This window comes from Podarcis pityusensis (genome assembly GCF_964106645.2).
Source record: "Podarcis pityusensis genome assembly, chromosome: 1".
In the NCBI taxonomy this organism is placed as follows: Eukaryota; Metazoa; Chordata; class Lepidosauria; order Squamata; family Lacertidae; genus Podarcis; species Podarcis pityusensis.
The window spans coordinates 30,292,926-30,311,107 of NC_138028.1; the positions used below are offsets into that span (position 1 = coordinate 30,292,926).

General features: G+C 45.9%; 1 protein-coding gene across 3 annotated transcripts; it reads right to left on the bottom strand.

Moving 5' to 3' along the window:
• Nucleotides 1–1,518: 1,518 nt before the first annotated feature.
• VASH1 (vasohibin 1) lies at nucleotides 1,519–17,715 on the bottom strand. 3 transcript variants are annotated; one of them, XM_080978992.1, is made up of 8 exons: nucleotides 17,145–17,715; nucleotides 16,478–16,838; nucleotides 10,368–10,456; nucleotides 9,499–9,555; nucleotides 8,617–8,691; nucleotides 7,651–8,032; nucleotides 6,053–6,165; nucleotides 1,519–4,812 (listed from the first exon to the last, which is right to left on the bottom strand). In XM_080978992.1, exons 1-8 carry the CDS (start codon nucleotides 17,189–17,191, stop codon nucleotides 4,740–4,742), a joined length of 1,197 nt encoding a protein of 398 aa, XP_080835118.1. In that variant the 5' UTR covers nucleotides 17,192–17,715; the 3' UTR covers nucleotides 1,519–4,739. The 3 variants fall into 3 exon arrangements, with proteins under 3 accessions (XP_080835118.1, XP_080835117.1, XP_080835119.1); XM_080978991.1 differs by having other exon boundaries at nucleotides 16,478–16,841; XM_080978993.1 differs by having other exon boundaries at nucleotides 16,478–16,872; nucleotides 17,145–17,382.
• Nucleotides 17,716–18,182: the final 467 nt, after the last annotated feature.

Consider the following 18,182-nt stretch of genomic DNA (forward strand, 5'->3'; position numbering starts at 1 on the left):
ACATCTGCTACTGACATCATGCTTCGTTTTAGGATTCCCCAAGGAGCCCAGCATAGATGACTTTCTGGCCTGTTAAAAGGGCGGGAACAGCAGTCAATTAACAAGGCACTAAATCGCAAGTGCATTTCATACATCTTAGAGCAGGAAAGTGTATTATTTAGTATTAATTAATTAATTAATTAATTAATTACCTATCCCGCCTTTCATCCGAGGATCACAGGGTAGTTTATAATATAAAAACTCAAAATTACCATTGTAACAAACAAACAAACAATACCCCCTCCATAGTTTAAAAGGCCATCGGTTAGAATTATCCAAAGGCCTGGGGAATATTAACTTTTTTTGCCTGGTGCCTAAAGATATGTAATAAGGGCCTTCCTGGGGAGAGCATTCCACAAGCAGAAGACAAGTGTAGACACATAGGTTTGGGTCACAAGAGATAAGCAGTGATTTGTTTACTGGCCATCCTTCAAAGGCAGTTGCTTTTGATGCAGTGATGCCAGGAGTCCAAAGGTTAGGCAAAGGTTCCCCAGTCTAGAAATCAGAAATAGCAAACAAGTTTTCCTTCCACTATGCATCATATTCTGCAATAGGCAGCTTGGTGGTGCTTGTTTGGGGGCACAGGCTTCATCAAGAGGAACAGCAGCTTCTCAGTTGTACAAGCTGGTTCCAGACCTGCTCCAGGGTGTCTGCAACATGGAGAGGTTCTCCAACAGGTGCCTTGTGTTTCCTCCAGGTAGAGAGTTTGATCAGAACTGCTTTATGTCAACATGTTGTTCCCCTGAACTGGGGAGCAAGGTAACCCCACAATTAATTGGTAGTTGTTGTAACCCTGATCTCATATATATTTATAATCACATGCTTTGATATAGGCTAATTGACTCACTTTGATGCTACCCTTATCTGTGAGCTTGGGGTGGTGGGCTCTGAGCCCAGAAAGTGGAACTATCTGTAAGACTTGGGCATTTGCCACCTATGCTCTCATCTGGGCAGGTGGAGTGATGGGAAGTCCTGGCCAGAGTGACGTATGCTGCTCTGTGTAGAAAGAAGGCATGAATGTTTGCTTGGGTGTTGGGAAGACATCTCCTTGCTGCGATGTCCATCCAACATCTCTAAAGGCAGGGAAACCTGGTAGGCTCAACTGCTGTAAGTCAATACCATTCTTTTAATAAAACACTAGAACTGGTCATTCTGGCATTTTTGACATCCTTCTTTGTGGCCGGTGGTTCAAAACACTCACACCCACGAGTCTGGTGACAACTGATGAGTTCTTTCCTAACCTTCTGTCACAGCCCCCTTTGCTGTAATTATAAAGCTCAGCAGGGACAGCAAACAGCTTCTTCCTCTCAAGATCACTAAAACTGTTTCCCCCTTGTGCCTTTTTGTTGCAAATGTACCCAGTTCTCAACCACTGCCACAGCTGAATTGCTGATTGCAGCTTTCCTCAGAGTCTGTTCCAGCTTGCCAACTAAAGCATTCTCTCTGTTTACAGCCAGTCTTTTTAATTTTTTTTAAGAAAACAAAACAAAAACAGGCAGAGACTGCTACAAGGCTTTGCAAAAGAACACTTGTTCCAATAGTGTGCAATGTTTACTTTCTCATTAGTTGCAAATTTCATAAACAATGCAACCCACCAAACCTAGATTGCTTCTTTATAAGGGTCTTCCTGCAGAGAGATCACTATCAATTCACGTCAAGGACCACATGATGGATGCCAACCTCCTTTACATCTAATCTTGAAACTTGGCTCAACTTCTCCAGCTCTGGAGGATGACTAAACATTAAGGCTCATCTCTCAGCCACCAAAGGTTCATGGCCCCAGTAATGAATGTGATCCCTCCACCCCACCTTTCATGATGCATTTCTTTTGCAGATAAACTTGGCAGTTAACAAGCTAGAAAAGAGAAAAAACAAGGAATACTTGGAGGAGTTTGATGAGAGGACCCATTATTCTAAAGAGGAATATGTTTCAGACATTTCAACACAGGCAATTGCTAATGGATTAATACGGGCTTCGTTTTCAGTAGAATTTCACTATTTATTACCTAAAATTATGCTCAATGTGAACTACAAAAAGAACATCCATCTTTAAATATAAATATGATCCAGTCATATTTAAAATCTTTTTCTTCTTAACTGTAGAGACACAAAAGGAGACAGGCAACAAGCATGTTGGATGGTTCCTTAAACAATGCTCCAAAAGTGTTATTTTTTTTTAATCTGTGAACATTTTCTAACATGATATGTTTGCATTTGGCTCATAAGTGTCTGTACACATTCTGTATTGTAGTAAGACATGTTAAATATTCCCCGTGTGAACTCCCATGCCCCCCCCACCCCAATTATGTTAACATACTGTAGATGTTCACCTCCTCTTTGGGCCCCACACCATATTGCCTCTTCCTCCGTCCACAACTCACAAATAAAATACTGATCACAGACAACACTCCCTGGCCGTATAGCTAGAGACACCCACAGCACACCATCTTCTGAAATGTTTAATTACTTTGCAGCAGCTCACTAGTCAAGAGGAAGACCAGCTCAATCCTGCTACAGAAAGGCAGTTAAGTAAAAAGATTTGCTTTTTTTCTTTAAGTAAAAACCTGGAAAATATTGTCTGTCGGGGGGGTGGGGGGGGTGGAAGAGTGGTAAAAGGCAATCAGACTTCCTGGAAAAGATGATGGAAAATCCACAACCAGAACAGATCCTATGGAACAAGAGAACGGGGAAGCATGATACTGTGGAGCAAGTGATTTACACTCTTGAAGCAGGGATGGGGAATTTGCAACCCTCCAGATGTTATTGGGCTGCAACTCCCATTATCCCTGGCCATTGACCATGCTGGCTAGGAATAGAGGGAGCCAGAAGACCATCTGGAGGGCATCAGGTTTCCCTTCACTGCTTTAAGCTACATCCCTTACATAATACATGAGCCCTTTTGTGCACTGTCCCCTCTCTCAGCTACTGCCGAGTTCACATTGCTCTGAAAGCCAATTGAGCCCAAGAAGGCCATAAACTAATCAACAGGGATGAGTGACGAGTGAGTATCATTTGTCGCAGCAGCATCTCAGATTCACTTGCTGCCTGGGAGGGACATCTCAGCCCTGTTTGCAGAGCAGGCTTCTTTTAAGGTTGTGGCCATACTAGTCCTCCCCACATTTCAGTTTATCATCCTTTATCATCCCAGGGCATGTCTTCTGCATACACACTATCTCAGAGATTCCCCCCCCCTTTAAATTAAGTGCTGAAATTGTCCTGACTGCACCCACAGCCACCAGCCCACCTATCCATCCATGTTTTTTGAGAAAGGGACATGGACGGAGCACTGAGACATGCTACCACATTTAATTAACAAGGTGGCTTAAGTTTTTTTAAAAGATTTACAGGTGCACTGGCACAAATTTTCCGCTAAAAACATATGGCAGACAGAAGGGCAACACAGGGCTTCAGTCAAGGAGAGACATAGAAAAACCCCCACTTTTCATTATCTAGATTGGCATTATCTATGATTGGCAGAGGTGGTGGGCACACGGAAGGACCAGAAAAGAGGCCACAAACAGTGATAGATCCACAGGACGTGATGTGGCTGGTACCCCAGTTATATGTTACTATCTGCATAAAAGAAAAGGCTATGGGTATACCTTAAGAATAATTAGTGTGTGATCTTTAAATGACAACAACAAATCAACACCTTGATAAAGAGAACGAGCAAGGGTTGTGTTGCTAAAAGAGAGGGAGCGCAAAACATCCTTTTTTCTTTAAAAGGGAGAAATACTCATGGAGTCAAGTCATATGGATCTGCTCCTTGCATCCACATCACACTCCCACCTTGAAAGGCTATGATGCTCTGCCAATGCACTCGAGACACCAGAATAGCACCAGAAAGTAAAGAGATGGAAAACTGGTCTCCAACCAATCTCTTGAATGCATCACAGTGGCCAAGGGCCACGATTAGGCCAGTTAAGATGCTACTATCCTTCATTTGGCTTCTGCATGCAAGAAATGTCTCCTGAGCTGCCCGCTATGAAGGCTCACTTCCTGGGACATCAAAGCGGCCAGCTTCACCTTGCTGCAGAAACTGCAGGAGAGCGCTGTTCTCATCCTACAAGGCACTCCATCATTTGAAACAGAAGTACAAGATGGTGGTTTCAGGGCATATGCAAAGACGGTGCTTGCTTTCTCCTGGCTCCAACTCGATAAAAATATTAAAATTCTCAGAAGGTACAAATTCAAAAATTCTTCCGCAGGATTCAGCTTTTTGATTCCAGACCCTACTTCTCCTTCTCCGAGGCCTCAAACCAGCTTGATTCTTTCAGAAATAAGGGTGGAAAATATGCCCCTCTAAAGGGATTAAAAGAAGTTCAGTTCCCGTTGGGATGGCGGACACAAGTGTCTCACCATCAACTCAGCAAAAAAGACGACTTTTCTTACCAATACTGTACAACACTGCAACACTGGCAGAGTCCACTGCTTGTGCAGTTTGTTTAACTGCTGGATTACAAAATATATATATAAAGGGGGAGGAAATCACCCCTTTAAAAGTCAGAGAAGCGAACTCCCAGAATGCCCCGTACCCCACAGAATAGTGCTCTGGGGGGTCAGCATTGCAAGAAATACCTCAGAGGAAACCAGCACTTCATGCCCCCTGTGCCCCTTTCCCCACACATTGCGCCCCTTGTAGGCAGACTCGGTCCAAACAAGTGTCCAGAAAGCAATCCTTGAATGGTGAGAAGACTTCTTTATACTCTGATTTGGTAACCGTTGAGATCCGGCATAGCTTTGGGCTCTGTAGGCTTCTTCTCTCCAGATGGTCTAAAGGGTAGGGCAGAGAAAGGGGGAAAGGGAGGAACACAAGTGAAATGGAGTATCGTTGTGCAGAACCTTTTCCAACTGTTAGAGAGAGGGTTGAAGACGCACCTCTCAATGCCCCACCCAGCTACTACAGTGATGGGAGGGATTTTCAGCCAACTGGACATGCTGAATGTTCAAAGAGTAAGTTCAGGCAGAGGTCCAAGTCTTGGCTTGGCCAGCCACATTTTCAGTCCCCAACTATCCATCCGCTTTACCCTCGGGGGACCTCGGGAGAGATGGTGGCAGCTTTGGGGAAGGCTGGAAGTAGTGCCAGCTTCTTGCTAAGCTTCCCCACGGTGATCTGGCCAAGCCAGAGGGGAGTGGGTGAAGTTGCAGATGGCATGGATTTATTTTCTGCTATGCGTATCAGGGAGAGAAGACCTCCCTGACTTAGAAGCAGGTGCAGATGTCTGCCCCAACCCTGTGCAACACTGAAGCTGCCATCCTAACACATCCTTGCTAGGGAAGAAGTGGGGATCCTTTGACCTGGCAGATGTTGCTGGACTACAAGTCCCATCAGCATCAGCAAGCATGGCCAATAGCCAAGGATGATGGGAACTGTAGTTCAGCAACATCTGGAGGACCAAAGATTCCCCACACCTCCGCTGAACATAGTTGGGCTTATGCCTAAATAAACATCTGCAGAATTGCTCTGTAGGACTGTAGGACACTCTGTAGGACACTCAGGAGCTGCACTTAAAAGTTTAAAGATGGCAAAGAAATAAATGCAAGAAAGTTGCTGGTGGGTGCTATGATCAGCTTCACAACATCCAAACAGATGGAAAGTGAGGTGTTGCTGAAGTAGCGATCAGAGGCTGTATGCACCCAAAAGATGCAAGTAAATTTTTGTGACATGTGCCTCAGCTCACAACCAGCTATAAAGTTTCAAAAAGTGTGTACTGCAGATGTGTTTGCATGCTTAAACTACAATAAGTTGTTACAGCTATTAGATTTTAATTAATAGTATGTATATGCTATTGCTGTTTCATATAAATCATTTTTCTATATGCAAGTGCTTTAACTGCTTTTATATAGGCAACTGTTTCAAATACATTTTTATTACATTGCAAATTGCTGTGGAGTGTCTCAGCGGAAGTGATTCGTAAGTGAAATGAATAAGAATAAATAAGGAGAGAGATGGGGACAAAAATCCCACATCAGGATTGGTCATCTACACAGAATCAACATCCTTTGTTCTCACCGCCGTTCTGTCCGGCTGTTGCGACGATGTGGACTGGATTGGCTTCGCTGTGGGGATGACACATCCTTCTTCCTATCCTTGGTGGGCGATGGTGGCCCTGTTCCTTTGCTGATCTAGGAGGAGGAAAGTGACAATGAGCAGTAGAAGCCATTAGGTTCTTCCCACAGCAGCCATGTAAATTCACATCCGACAAGTGCAGTGAACATTAAGAGCAAGGAGCATCTATGTATAGCTCCTTCTGAAATATCCAAAGCACATAACCAATATGTTGCATTAATCAACCTTCTTCAACTTGCAAATCTCAAGAAGTTTTGGACTACAGCTCTCACCATCTAGAACTATTGGTCATGCTGGCTGGGGCTGATTGGAGCTATAGACCAAAAGAGGAACGCACCAGGATGAGGAGAGCCTTGGTTTTACATTCATACCTTGGTTTTCAAGCAGCTTAGGTCTCAAATGTTTCGGCTCCCGAATGCCGCAAACCCAGAAAGTGACTGTTCTGGTTTGTGAACTATTTTTGGAAGCCGAACATCCGATGGGACTTCCGCAGCTTCCGACTGGCTGCAGAGCATGGCGGAGTGAGATTTTAATCAGGGATGGCCCAGCTCATATTCTTGGCCATTTTACTGTGCCAACTCTTGGTGGTTCTGCATGCATTTTACTACAGTGTGAGCGGTCTTGCATCATCTCACATCAACACCTTATTAATTTAAAGCATTTTTTCCTTGCTGTTCCATTAGAAAGTCTCCCAGAGTGACTTAGGTATGATCAGTAAAACTTGGAGGCTTACAATCTAAAAAGACACCACACAAAAAGGAGATAGGAAGGAAGGGGGGGCGGGAAAGCAAATTACACACCAATTCTTACAGAAATATAGTAGTTATTGTGTAATGACCAACTGGAATATAAAACAGTTCAGGGAGAGGAGGAACCAAAGCAAGCTGCTCTCTCAGCAGAGCTGCAGCCTGATGGAATCCTAGGTACATCTACAGAATAAACGAGATACTGCGGCTATCAGTTTGTTAATAAAAACACAATATAAAAATGGAGGAAACAGACAGATCTGAGACCTGGATCAATGGAGAAGCAAACAATTCTCCTCTCCTTTCCATTCCTTAGCCACTTCTGCCTAGCACTCAAGAGACTCTTAAAGACTTTGCCCTAAAGCATGCCATATAAAATTCATTAACAGGAATCCAAGTAAGAGGATTCAAGGACAGTAAACAGGGCGTCCTCCACAAATCCCATCAGACCTCGTCAGCATGGCCAATGGTTGGAGCTGTTGTAGGGAGGGGAGAGGAGGTTATTGGTTTGGTTTGTTCTTTTTCTTATTATGCATTTTGTGTTTTTACCTTGTATTTTTATGCTGTGAACCACCCCTGAGATCTACAGATGAAGAGCAGTATACAAATTTAATGAATAATGATTATAATGGTCATGATAGTAATTGTCCAACAACCTCTGGAGGGAACCATGTTGGCTACCCCTGAACTAGACAAACTCAACCGAGGGCTTTTGGCTTTAAGGCTTGACCCCAGCAAACAGAACTCAGCGTTAATAAGCCACTCGCAAGGTAGCAGCATCTCCCACCCTCTCACCTTTAGCCTCATGTCACGGGAATGCCTCTCGAGCTCCTTGCGGAAGTCCTCACGGCCCAGCTTCTCCACATCCAAGATGGAGTGCTTCCACTCAATCTGCTCCACACTATGTGGGTCATGGGACACACACTGGCCAAGCTTCACCTTTTTTAGGGTGTGCCAACAGCGCCGGTAGGCCTCCTCATAGTCAAAGATCAGTTCGCTCAGCGTGCGGAAGGTGGGCGCTTTGTACATGAGATCCTCACGCCGACTAATGCCCAGGGCACCGTAGCGGCCCCCAAAGTTCACTCCCAGCACAATATGGCGGAAGTAGTTCCCTGAGAAGTAGGTTTTGAAGCTGATGGGGAAACGCTCCAGGGTTGGCATGTTGTTGGTGAGGTAACTGTGAATGGTGAAGCATTCAGGAAACAGGTGGTACAACAGAAAGAAGGATATAGTAAGGGCCCTTCCCCACATCTCCAACAATATCTTAGCCACCTTGGTTGATTATGTCCAACTCTTAGGACTATGCAGATAGGTAGATCTAGACAGCAAACCCCATTGATCTCACCTGAAGATACAAGCTGAACAGACCTGTCTGCTTTGGAGGGACCTTCTCCTCTAAGTGATATCCACATGTAGTCATGTACTTGGGCGTAGTCCTGAAGCATCAGTGGACCAAAAAGACTATTTGGTACAAAGCTCATTTGGTTCTTCTTGGTTGAGACACAAGAGAACTCCCTGCCTGAGGAAACTCACCATGCCCTTCCTTGATGTCGGTCTTTTGTCACCTCCTGAATATTTTTTTTTATTATGGCAAGAATTTGTTCCCCCAAATGGAATGCTTGGTAATACCAGATGTATTTTGCTAGCTGGTTTGACAGGACATGACATGGTGGGCTTCAAATGCTACAGTATTAATGCCATCCTGTTGAAATTACTGTGCTTGAACTGATATGCACACACTCTCCTAGGAGAAAAGGATACATTCCCAGGATCACAGCTTCCAGACACTTGATTGGCAGAGCCTCTTTTGTCATTTCTTTGGCCAGATCCATCAGCCTATGGAACAAGACAACAGGAGGAGCAAGAGAATTAAGGGGGGGAGCTAGTGTCAAGCAGAACATAGGTAGAGAGAATGGTCTGGGAGAAGACAGAATGGTCTGGTCGCACAAGGACAGAGGGAAAAAACCCTTTCAGACTCAGTTCCTCACCACATCCCTCTCCCTCACTGATGACACACAGTTTCCCTTCAATAATTCAGTGTCAAATCATCTTCCAAGCCAGACTGCACCCTGCACATATATTTGGATTAATTTCTATTTTGATCAAACCTGTGGTGTTCCTCTTCTGTTATTCAATGTCCCAAGGTAGGAGGAACAAGTGCAAGGTGGAACAGAAGTCTGCAAAAAGCCATGTGTAATCAGGAATGTGCAGCTCCAGTGTTTGTTAAATGAGTTGAATGTCTTTATATAAGCAAGACATCAATAATGACAGAGGTTCCGAGATACTATGCTGCATGGAGTTCAGGGATACTGAAGCAGGAAGTATATGGACTGTGTAAGGCTTATAAATCCAGAAAATAAAGACAGAACCTTGCTCTTTTACAGACTATTATGCATACTTTCCAGGACCTCAGCATCTGGAAGAGTACTGTGCTCTTGTACTGTAGTTTGGGCAAGTAGTCAAAACTCCAAGCAGCTGCATCCAACTTAAAGAGATCAGTTTTTGTGCTGTGCCTCCCCTGGGAGGCAAGTCATTGAGACATCAGCCAACAAAGAGCTCAGCCTGGGCCTTTTGGCCAGCCTCAGTAGAGTCTTCAGAGAAGGTAAGATCCAACAGGGATGACTTCAGAGTGATAGTACTTACCCAGTCAAAGGCCTGCTTTTCTTGATTTCAAAGAACTGTGTCCCGGTGTGATTGTACCTGGGAACAAGGAATTAAGGGCCACACAGCTTGGAAGAGGTGACTGAAGGGAGGAAAGTTGCTACAATCACAAAACTCCTAGCTAGCAAAGCATCAACAGGACAAAAACAACAAAAAGAGAAATTGTGTGCTCTGGGACAAACTAGATGTGATGCTAACTGCATAATTAGAAACCATGCCAAGGCTGTTGCTTTTATGATTTAATAGCAAGTCCATAGCTCCCAATTTTCATCAGGGCTGCAGTTGTGCATGGAGAAGTTTAACCCTTCTCCCTCTGGCCACAATACTGATGAAATTCTATCCCCTCTCTGGCCATGCAGCCACAGAAAAGCTCCCACTGGTGCCAGTTGCAGTTATGGGCACCTACACAACTGGCTTTTAGCATAGCCAAGAGCCTTCAGCAACATGTTAAATCCCTCTTCCTTACCAAAGCTAGGCAGAGGAGAGCAGCACATTATCTCCTGTCCCTGACCTTCCTCAAAGAATTAAATGCAGAGTTCCTCCTTTTGGATTGCACAATGGGCATCAAGTAAAATGCATTTCTCATACCAGAAGCCTGCAATGGATTAACTTCATCTTGCTTACACAGAGGATGCTAAGATGCCAAGGGAACAAACAAAAGGAAGCTAGTTTTAGATGGCAAAACCACAGGCTGTAACAAACAGCAGTTTTCTTTGGGAGGGGACTGGGCTTCTTTCCCCAGTTGGTCTAAAGTGCCAAGCAGGCAGAAATTCTCTTTTGTGGTCAAAGCAGGGAACTTGCCCGGCTTCCGTTTTCATTCCTTGGCAATGTGGCAGAGGTTAAAAGGATACTGAAGCTCCCTGATATAACGCTGTACAGCTTCCAGGCGCTCAGGGATAAGAGTGGACGGCTGGAGCGTAGGCACACTTGGTATGGGAATCTGTGCATAAGAGGGGGAGGGTGGAGGCAAGGTATGAGATCACCAAACAGACACCAACTTACAGACACAGCCCACACCCAGACACAGCACCGAAGGCACATTGAATCATCGTTCCACAGAACCACACGGAATAGCTCATTTTTATTACCGGTCACCTGAGGTTAGTAATGCAGAGCAAGAAAGCAAGAGAGAATTATTCCATTTTCAGATAAGCTAAAAGACAAGTCTGATTATTTCAAGAAATTCTCAAAAAAGGAAAGAGCTGTGATATGCAGGATGAGCTGGGAGGATACCACAAAGTGGTTTGGAAAGCAGTTGCAGCAGAAATAAAAAATGTGCACCACAGACTTAAGGAGTGTTATGCCAGCAATAACAATGATAAGTAGTAGCAGCAAGTAGATGCAGGTGAAACGGACAGGGTATTCCTGTGAATGAGGAACACATTTCACATCTCTTAGAGAATAACAGTGCAGGAGTCCCAGCTAGCAGTATCACGCAGTCACTCTTAGCAGGAAGTGATTAAAATGAGGGGTAGGAATTAGAGCACCTACAGCCACTCCTAGTGCTGTAGCGCTCATTACTATTCAAGATGATGAGCCGTGGTCTAAAATCTAAGCATGCTAAACACACAGAGACCAGCCCTTAGGCAGAGCCATTAAAGCTCTATGACTTCAGGTGGGTGCAACATTTAGCAGTTATTAGTTTCTCCAGAAAGGGTGTGCACCGGAGAAAGAGAAAACGGAGAGCTGAAATGTACTTGCCAAGCAAAGTCATAATGCTAGATGGGCTTCCAGAAATGCAGTGCAGGCACTTGGGCATTTTTAAGGTGTAAGAGCTGTACAGGAGAGAACTGCCTGGGAGATTCCAGGTTTTTTTCTTTTTTTAATCAACAACACACTTCTTAAGCCAAGGAGCTAAGCTACAGATAACAAGTGAATGGTGGAGGCACGAAAACAAGCAAACCTCCACACACAACCTTCCAAATACTAGAAGAGTTGCTAGTCAACCTAATCCATACAGAAGTTGTGCCTTATCCAAATTGCAGCTATGTTAAAAAACAGTACTCTTAGTTGCTTCCTCCTCTGCTGGAAGAAGCAGAAGTTGCTGTTGCTGCTTCTCCCCATCTGCTTTACTTCGAGCGCATATGAAATATTCCCAGTGTAACTGAAACCACTTAAAAGTGCAGAAGAATCTCCTAATACCTATAACTAGTCCTTCACTTAAGCAATTAAACTGATGAGGAATCCAGTATACTCTACACAAACCTGGAGCCCAGACTAGGTTAAGGTTTCCTCTTTATCCAGGATCCTCGTCTTCACTTAGTGAAAGGGAGGGAGGGCAGAATGAGAGACAGTAATCTGTCCCTTTTATCTCAGAGCTAACTGATAAGCTGTGTTAATGCTTTGTTGGGACACTGCCCTGCTGCTTTCCACTCAAAATATGTCCAAGCAAAAGCCTTAATTGATCCAAGCAACTGCTAAAAGGAAACATAAATCTGTGGCTGCTAGCTAGCCCTTTCTGAAGAGCTTTGAAAAGCAGAGTGTCGTGCTTATGGCTACTCGGTGAAGTCAGGAACACAGCCAAGAAGAGACAGTGTGCTTGTCCACATCAGAGAAAAATGTGGATTTGCACCTGCCTTTCTCCCCTTTAATGTAAGGGTGTCCACATGATGTCCTCCCCTCCCCCCCTTTAAATGCATGGCTGTTTGGTCTTAGATATTTTGGATTTTTTTCAAGGATTGAAAGCCTGTTCTTCTTAAGTTTGATTCCTGAGCCACTTAACATGATTAGGAATTGTTTCATCACATTCAGGGGAATATCTGAAAGGAAGCAGAAAAGTTTGCATGTAATAAGATGGTCTCCATGTGGACTGGCAGTGTGCATTCACTGTAGGATACCAGCAGAGATAACTGGGCACCTAATGCAACATTAAAGTGGTCAAGGTTTAGAGGGGCCCCAACAAAGACAATGCTTTACTGGAGTCTCTACATTGTAGAAGATTTACAAAGCATATATATTTCCTCAGAGGCAGGACAGTGAACACCATTGTTAGTTTGCAGCAACCGCTCCCACACAAAATACTCTCATTGCATTTTGCAATACAGACAAAAGCATAAATCTAAGTGTGAATTCCTGGCATTGAACTACTAGACTTGCCAGCCACCCATGTTTGACTCTGAGAACTTGGGACTGGATCTCATCCAGATATGAAGACTACAGGAAAAAATATCACAGAGATGCTTTGGAACTGTGGAGATTTGGCAGGTCTAGGTCTAGTGTGTTCTAGCATTAAATCTCAAAGCATGTAGGGAAAACATTTGGCAATAATATACAATGATAAAGTATCATGTACCTTTAATGTGGTCTTAGGTGGTACAGAATATAGCCCAGTACTAACTCTGAGATGCACTTTTGTTCACTTCTTTCATAATAAACAAGTCCTTCTGGATCTTCTATAATCATTGTCCCCAAATCTCCCCTTATGGACCTCTCTGTACCTTAATATAATCGATGGAGGCCTGAATCGAGTGTTCCCTCAAGCTCAAGCACAGAGAGTTATCCCATGGATGCAGCCATGACCCTACTTCATCCCAACTGAGGAACATCTCCATGGCACCTACTTAATTGGCCTTTCTGCACACCACAACTTTTTGTTCTCCCACAACTTTTTAACACCCTCCCATTTTAAATTAACATTTTAATATTAATTACATTGAACAATTTATACCTTTTTTTTGGCCTTTTACAGCTGGGCTGCTTTTAGCTTTCTGAGATGGTTTTTAGCTTTCTGAGATCAAGACCACTTGATACAAGTGGCTGTGGTTGCTATTAGATTTTGCTCTCTGTGCTCATTATGGATGATATGGTGGCATTTGGATGGTCTTTTATCTATTTTCTTCTTCTTTAAAAACCTGTCCAAAAACTTTCTACACATCACCCAGAGAACTGTGTATTGGATTTTTTATAATAAATAAATTATGGAAAGCTACACAACCTTACTAAAGAGCATAAGGAAGGGAAAGACAGCATAGAGGGCATTTGGTGCATTGCAATGCCAGCTGGCTGAGTTGGGTGAGCCAAGGGAGACAACAGTCTGGGGAGAGCAAGGACAGATGGAAAGCCAGCACTCTTGAAATGGAGAAGTAGAGTGGACTCCGCTTAATACTGCTTGCACTTGCTATTAACAGCTGTTTTGTCTGAGGCAAACATGCTAACCATCTGCCATACATGGTAACAGCAGCCAAGGTCCCACTCATGCATTTAGTCCTCAGCATGGAAGCTACTTGAAAATGCAGCCATGTGGCAAATCTTCTGGTATTGGCACCTTTAACTGCTTGCTACCATTGCAAACCCCTGGAAACTTTCTCCCTGCTGTAGGTGCACAACAAGGATCCCGTCACATGCTACTGACGAATCTCCCTAGATCAAGGGTGTGAAGAATGTAGCTGAAGATGTATGGGTAGCTCTCCAGGCAACTGGCAGTTAGGGATGAACAAAGGCATTGCTTCCCATCCTGCCCCATATCAGTCGAACGCAGCACTGTTTCCATTCCACTGCAGTTTGCCTTCTGCCAAAAACTGCTACATAATTTACACAGTAAATTATTCAAGTTATGTTGTCATTGTGTTATTGCTTCTCATTCATTTCAGTGCAAAGGAAACACAATACATATTGTTTGTGGACTAAAAGAAACCACAGCGGTGAATATTGATTGTATTCACTGGATTGATTTCTACTTTGCACATGGGGTGAATAAGTGAACTTTGGCCATTTCTGTTCCTGTTTCTACTTTATTTGGAATTCGTCAGCGTCCCAATTTCCAGTAGATCAGCAAGAGCTTCTGACTGCCAATTGTCTAACACTAGGAACACCCAGAAAGCTCTCCTACCTCCAATTTTGTTCTGGCGGGGGGGGGGGGGATGGGGGATGCTTGAGGTGGGGTGAATGTTTTTGTGAAAGAACTTGTGTGCCAGATTCTGGTACTGGCCACAAATTCCTGGGCTGAGCATGTGCTTAGAGGTATCCGGTCCACCCTGAACCCATTCAGGATTTGGACTGCAGGATTCTATTAAAAACCCCAATCGCCCAATCCCACTAGACTAAGGGCTGAGACCGTGAAGGTTTGTGGCATTCACATTTTGTCTGCCTCCATTAAATGTTACACTACTTGATTTGAGTCGGCACCTACAACTCTTTTGCAACTCTTTTTCCTGAATCTTCCCTATGCACTTAGTGTCTAGATCACTTCAGGCACCTTGACCAAGCTCAGACCACGATAAATGTTGACGGCTACTAGTCATTTTTGCCACAACATAATAAGATGGCTGCTCTGATCTGGAATTTGGTTTCCTACGTTGGTTCATTTCAGAGACACCTTCAGCACACAGCAAGTAAGAGCAATCCTTAGTACACACGTATAGCTGTAAAGTGCATTTGCTGCCTTGCCTTCTGCAGATGCATCTTCTGGTCTGTGTACACACTTTATTGCCTTCATACAGTTAGCATACTGCTCTCTTGGTGTTCTGAAAGCACCTTTTGGTTAGAACGGTTATAAGTAGTCGTATGTTTTACAATGCATTCTGAAGCATTTCTTGTGTGGAAGCTGAGAGTGCCTTCTCTGGGAACTTCCTGTTGGGAAGGGTTTTATGATGTTTTGGGGCTTAACTCGTGTAGCCACTCCTCCACACTTTCATGGAGATTCATCTGAGAAATACCCAACCCATTCGGTGTCCAGGACTACCTCAAAGATCATGCTTTAGCCCCACTCCCCCCAATATATATCAGTATACTGATACTTCAATCTTTGGAGAGTCACATAGGTTTCACTAATATTTTAAAACGAAGGGCAGAAATAGCTTCCAATAAGCAATTGTGCCCTTTAAAAACACAGGTGGAAACAGCGACCAATAACTCTTTCTCCTCTGTACTTGAACACAACTGGAAAGGAGGTGGCTTCCTCCACAGCATTTAAAAATAATAATAATCCCCACAGTTTATCAAAATCCCGAAGCTTTGATCGGCTTAATGTTGCAATGGCTATAAACTTTTCCCACTAAAAGCCGTATTATCTGACGTCTTACGGCAGCAGGTCAACAGATTTGAAGCTTTTCTATTTTGTACGTTGCCCTTTAACAAAATGTAGTATCTATATGTTGCCCTTTAAAAACCACAATGTCTCCAATGGAATCAAATGGTGTAGCAGGGAGCCTGAAGTGCTTTTTCTGCACTCCTCTTTCAATAAATGAAACTGTTGTAATGTTGCGTGCCTGGTGGCAGGACAAAGGGAGACTTTGAGACCTTTTCATATCATACTGTAGGCATCAAGAGTAGTATACTAGCCTCATCCGTCCAGTATAAAAATTATGGCAAGACTTTTCCTAATACCGTCTCTTCCTCAAAACGGTTCCTTTTCTAACCCAAACTAGTTGCAGTATGCCTATTCTGTAGCCCTTTTGCAAGTCAGTTCTCAACACATAGTTATACAGCCTTGGATGATGATGTGCATGTTATTCAGTTACTTTACCCCAGCACAGGTCCCAACCTCATATGCTTTCAGCATTAATATTTTAACAAAGTTGTTCAAAAGCCGGATAGTGCTATCAGAGGCTACTTGAGTTACCTCAATCACTCATGCACACAAAGGGCACTTCTGGAGCCAATCTGAGCACACTCCTCATCAAAACAGGCAGCATTCCCAAAGATTGTTCCAATAATTCTGCATTCCCTTGTGCTGCTATGGAAGATCCTGACTCCATTAACAAACAAGAAGTCGCTAATGCAGACGACACAAAAACATCAAAGACCTGTTGATACCATCTCAGGTATGCAAAGGCTGAACCCAGCAGTTTGCATGCTCACTTTGCAGTTCACCTCCTTCCTCACTATGAACTAAAATCTTGAGATTGACGGGTTTCAATCCCAGATTCCCCCTCCATCTTCCCATTTCATTCATTCCCTGGCCTGTAACTCCGAGATTCAGTTCACACCTGCCTTCGTCCTGCACAAAACAGCTCCCTCTCACCTTGGGCAGGTCACTGGCTCCCCGGATCCTCAGGGCCACCCTTTCTCCCTCGGGGTGGATCTTGGCCACGTGCTTCCACATCCTCTCCCAGGTGGCCTCGTTGACGGGCAGCCCGCCTCGGTTGACGAAGAAAGGGACTCCTCCATCTCGGAGATCTTCCTCCGCATCTTCTTCCTGCTCCTCGTCTCTCTGCGCCACCCCTTCGCTGGCCTCGGACCTCCGATGCGCGGCCGCGCCGCTCCCGCCGTCCACTCTGCCGCTCGACATGCCGGCGGCCGCATCCACCGGCTCGGCGTCCCGCTCGCTTAGGGCGCCGCCGCGCCGCCGGGCCTCTGGCGCTTGCTGGAGCCCGAGCTGGCCGCTGCTGGAGACATGGCAGTTAGCGAGCCGAGGCCCTTGAAGACAGACGAGACAAAGAGGGTGTGGCTCATTCACGCCCGGAGCCCGCAGCGCCCAGGGGAGCCCAGGGCCGAACTCGCCCGCCCGCCCGCCAACCAGGAGGGCGGAGGAGCCCCGAAGTGATTGCACGAAATCGCCCTCCGTTCACATGCAGGGGCGCAGCAACGATGCGGATTTAGAGGTTGGTTTTGGGGGGTGGGGGTGGGAGAAATGCATACTTTTAAAAAAATGTTCCTAATTCTTATTCAATCTGAAATTCCTCACTCACCTAGCAGGGCATCGCCAGCCGGTAGAGCAGCAAGTCCACGAAACCATCCCAAGGGAGCCAACGGAGAGACTCGCCGCCCGCCCGCCCGGCGGCTGAGAGAAGCCAAACAAAAGGCGGCGGCGGCGGCGGCAACGGGAGTCAGGCGCAGGCGAGCGGAGGAGCCGCTCTTCTGCCGGCTGCAGAAGGCAAGAGAGGGAGGGAGGGAGGGAGGGAGAAGGAGGCGGGGTGGTGCTTCTTCTCCTCCTCCTCCTCCTCTTCCTCAGCCTCGCGTGGTCCTTCTGAGGCGCAGCCCAAAGCCGGCCGGCTGCGAGGCAGGTGAGCTCAGCTCCTGTCACAATGCCAAGAGCGCGGCTGCGGGGCGAGGCGGGCGCGCGCGGGAGAGAAGCCGGGGAAGGGGCGCGCGCGCGCTCGCTCGCTCGCTTCCTTCCTCTCGGCCAGACCCGCTAGCCGTGTGTGCGGCTGAGCCGGAGGGACAAAGGCCCGCCCGCTCTGAGGCAGCGGCTCTCTTTGCCCGCTGGACGACAAGGAGGAGGAGGAGGAGCCGGCGGGGCAGATGCTGCTGTGGCTGCTCCTCCGGCGCGCGAGGGCCCAAGCGCTCGCGCAAAAAAGAGATAAGCACCAAACTGGTGGCGGCGGCGCTCAAGCGCCCGAGGGCGACACCGGGGGGCGGCCGCCGCTGGGTCTCTCTCCCTCCATCCCACCCACCCCTGAAGCCAAACTCGCCCTGCGCATGCGTTGCTTCCTGGCGGCCGCGGCTAGTTAAAGGGACAGTGACACCCCCCCGCCTCAAATCAGGCAGGCTGCTGCAAGTTTGGTTGTAGCCAGAGCGGCAGAGGAGAGAGGGAGGGGTGTCTCCCAGCCCAAAGCCCCCTTCTTTCCTTCCCTTTCTAAAGCTGCATGCAAGACGCGCGCCCTGCTGCGTATTCTTAGCCCCGGATTTTGGGAACGGGCTGTTGTTACAGTGGCACTCTGTACATGCGCAGAGGCAATTGTCTTCAGGTTTTACTTCGCTTGCTCCAGGGCGGAGCTCTCTGGCAT

What these genes read in the sequence shown, in the direction of transcription:
- VASH1 (XM_080978991.1), bottom strand. Translation starts at nt 17,191, where the DNA reads ATGGTTTCGTGGACTTGCTGCTCTACCGGCTGGCGATGCCCTGCTAG. An exon ending in GAAGCTGTGATCCTGGGAAT is followed by an intron (nt 8,033 to 8,616) that starts GTATCCTTTTCT and finishes CACCATTCACAG; the next exon opens with TTACCTCACCAACAACATGC. An exon ending in CCCGTGACATGAGGCTAAAG is followed by an intron (nt 6,166 to 7,650) that starts GTGAGAGGGTGG and finishes TCCTCCTCCTAG; the next exon opens with ATCAGCAAAGGAACAGGGCC.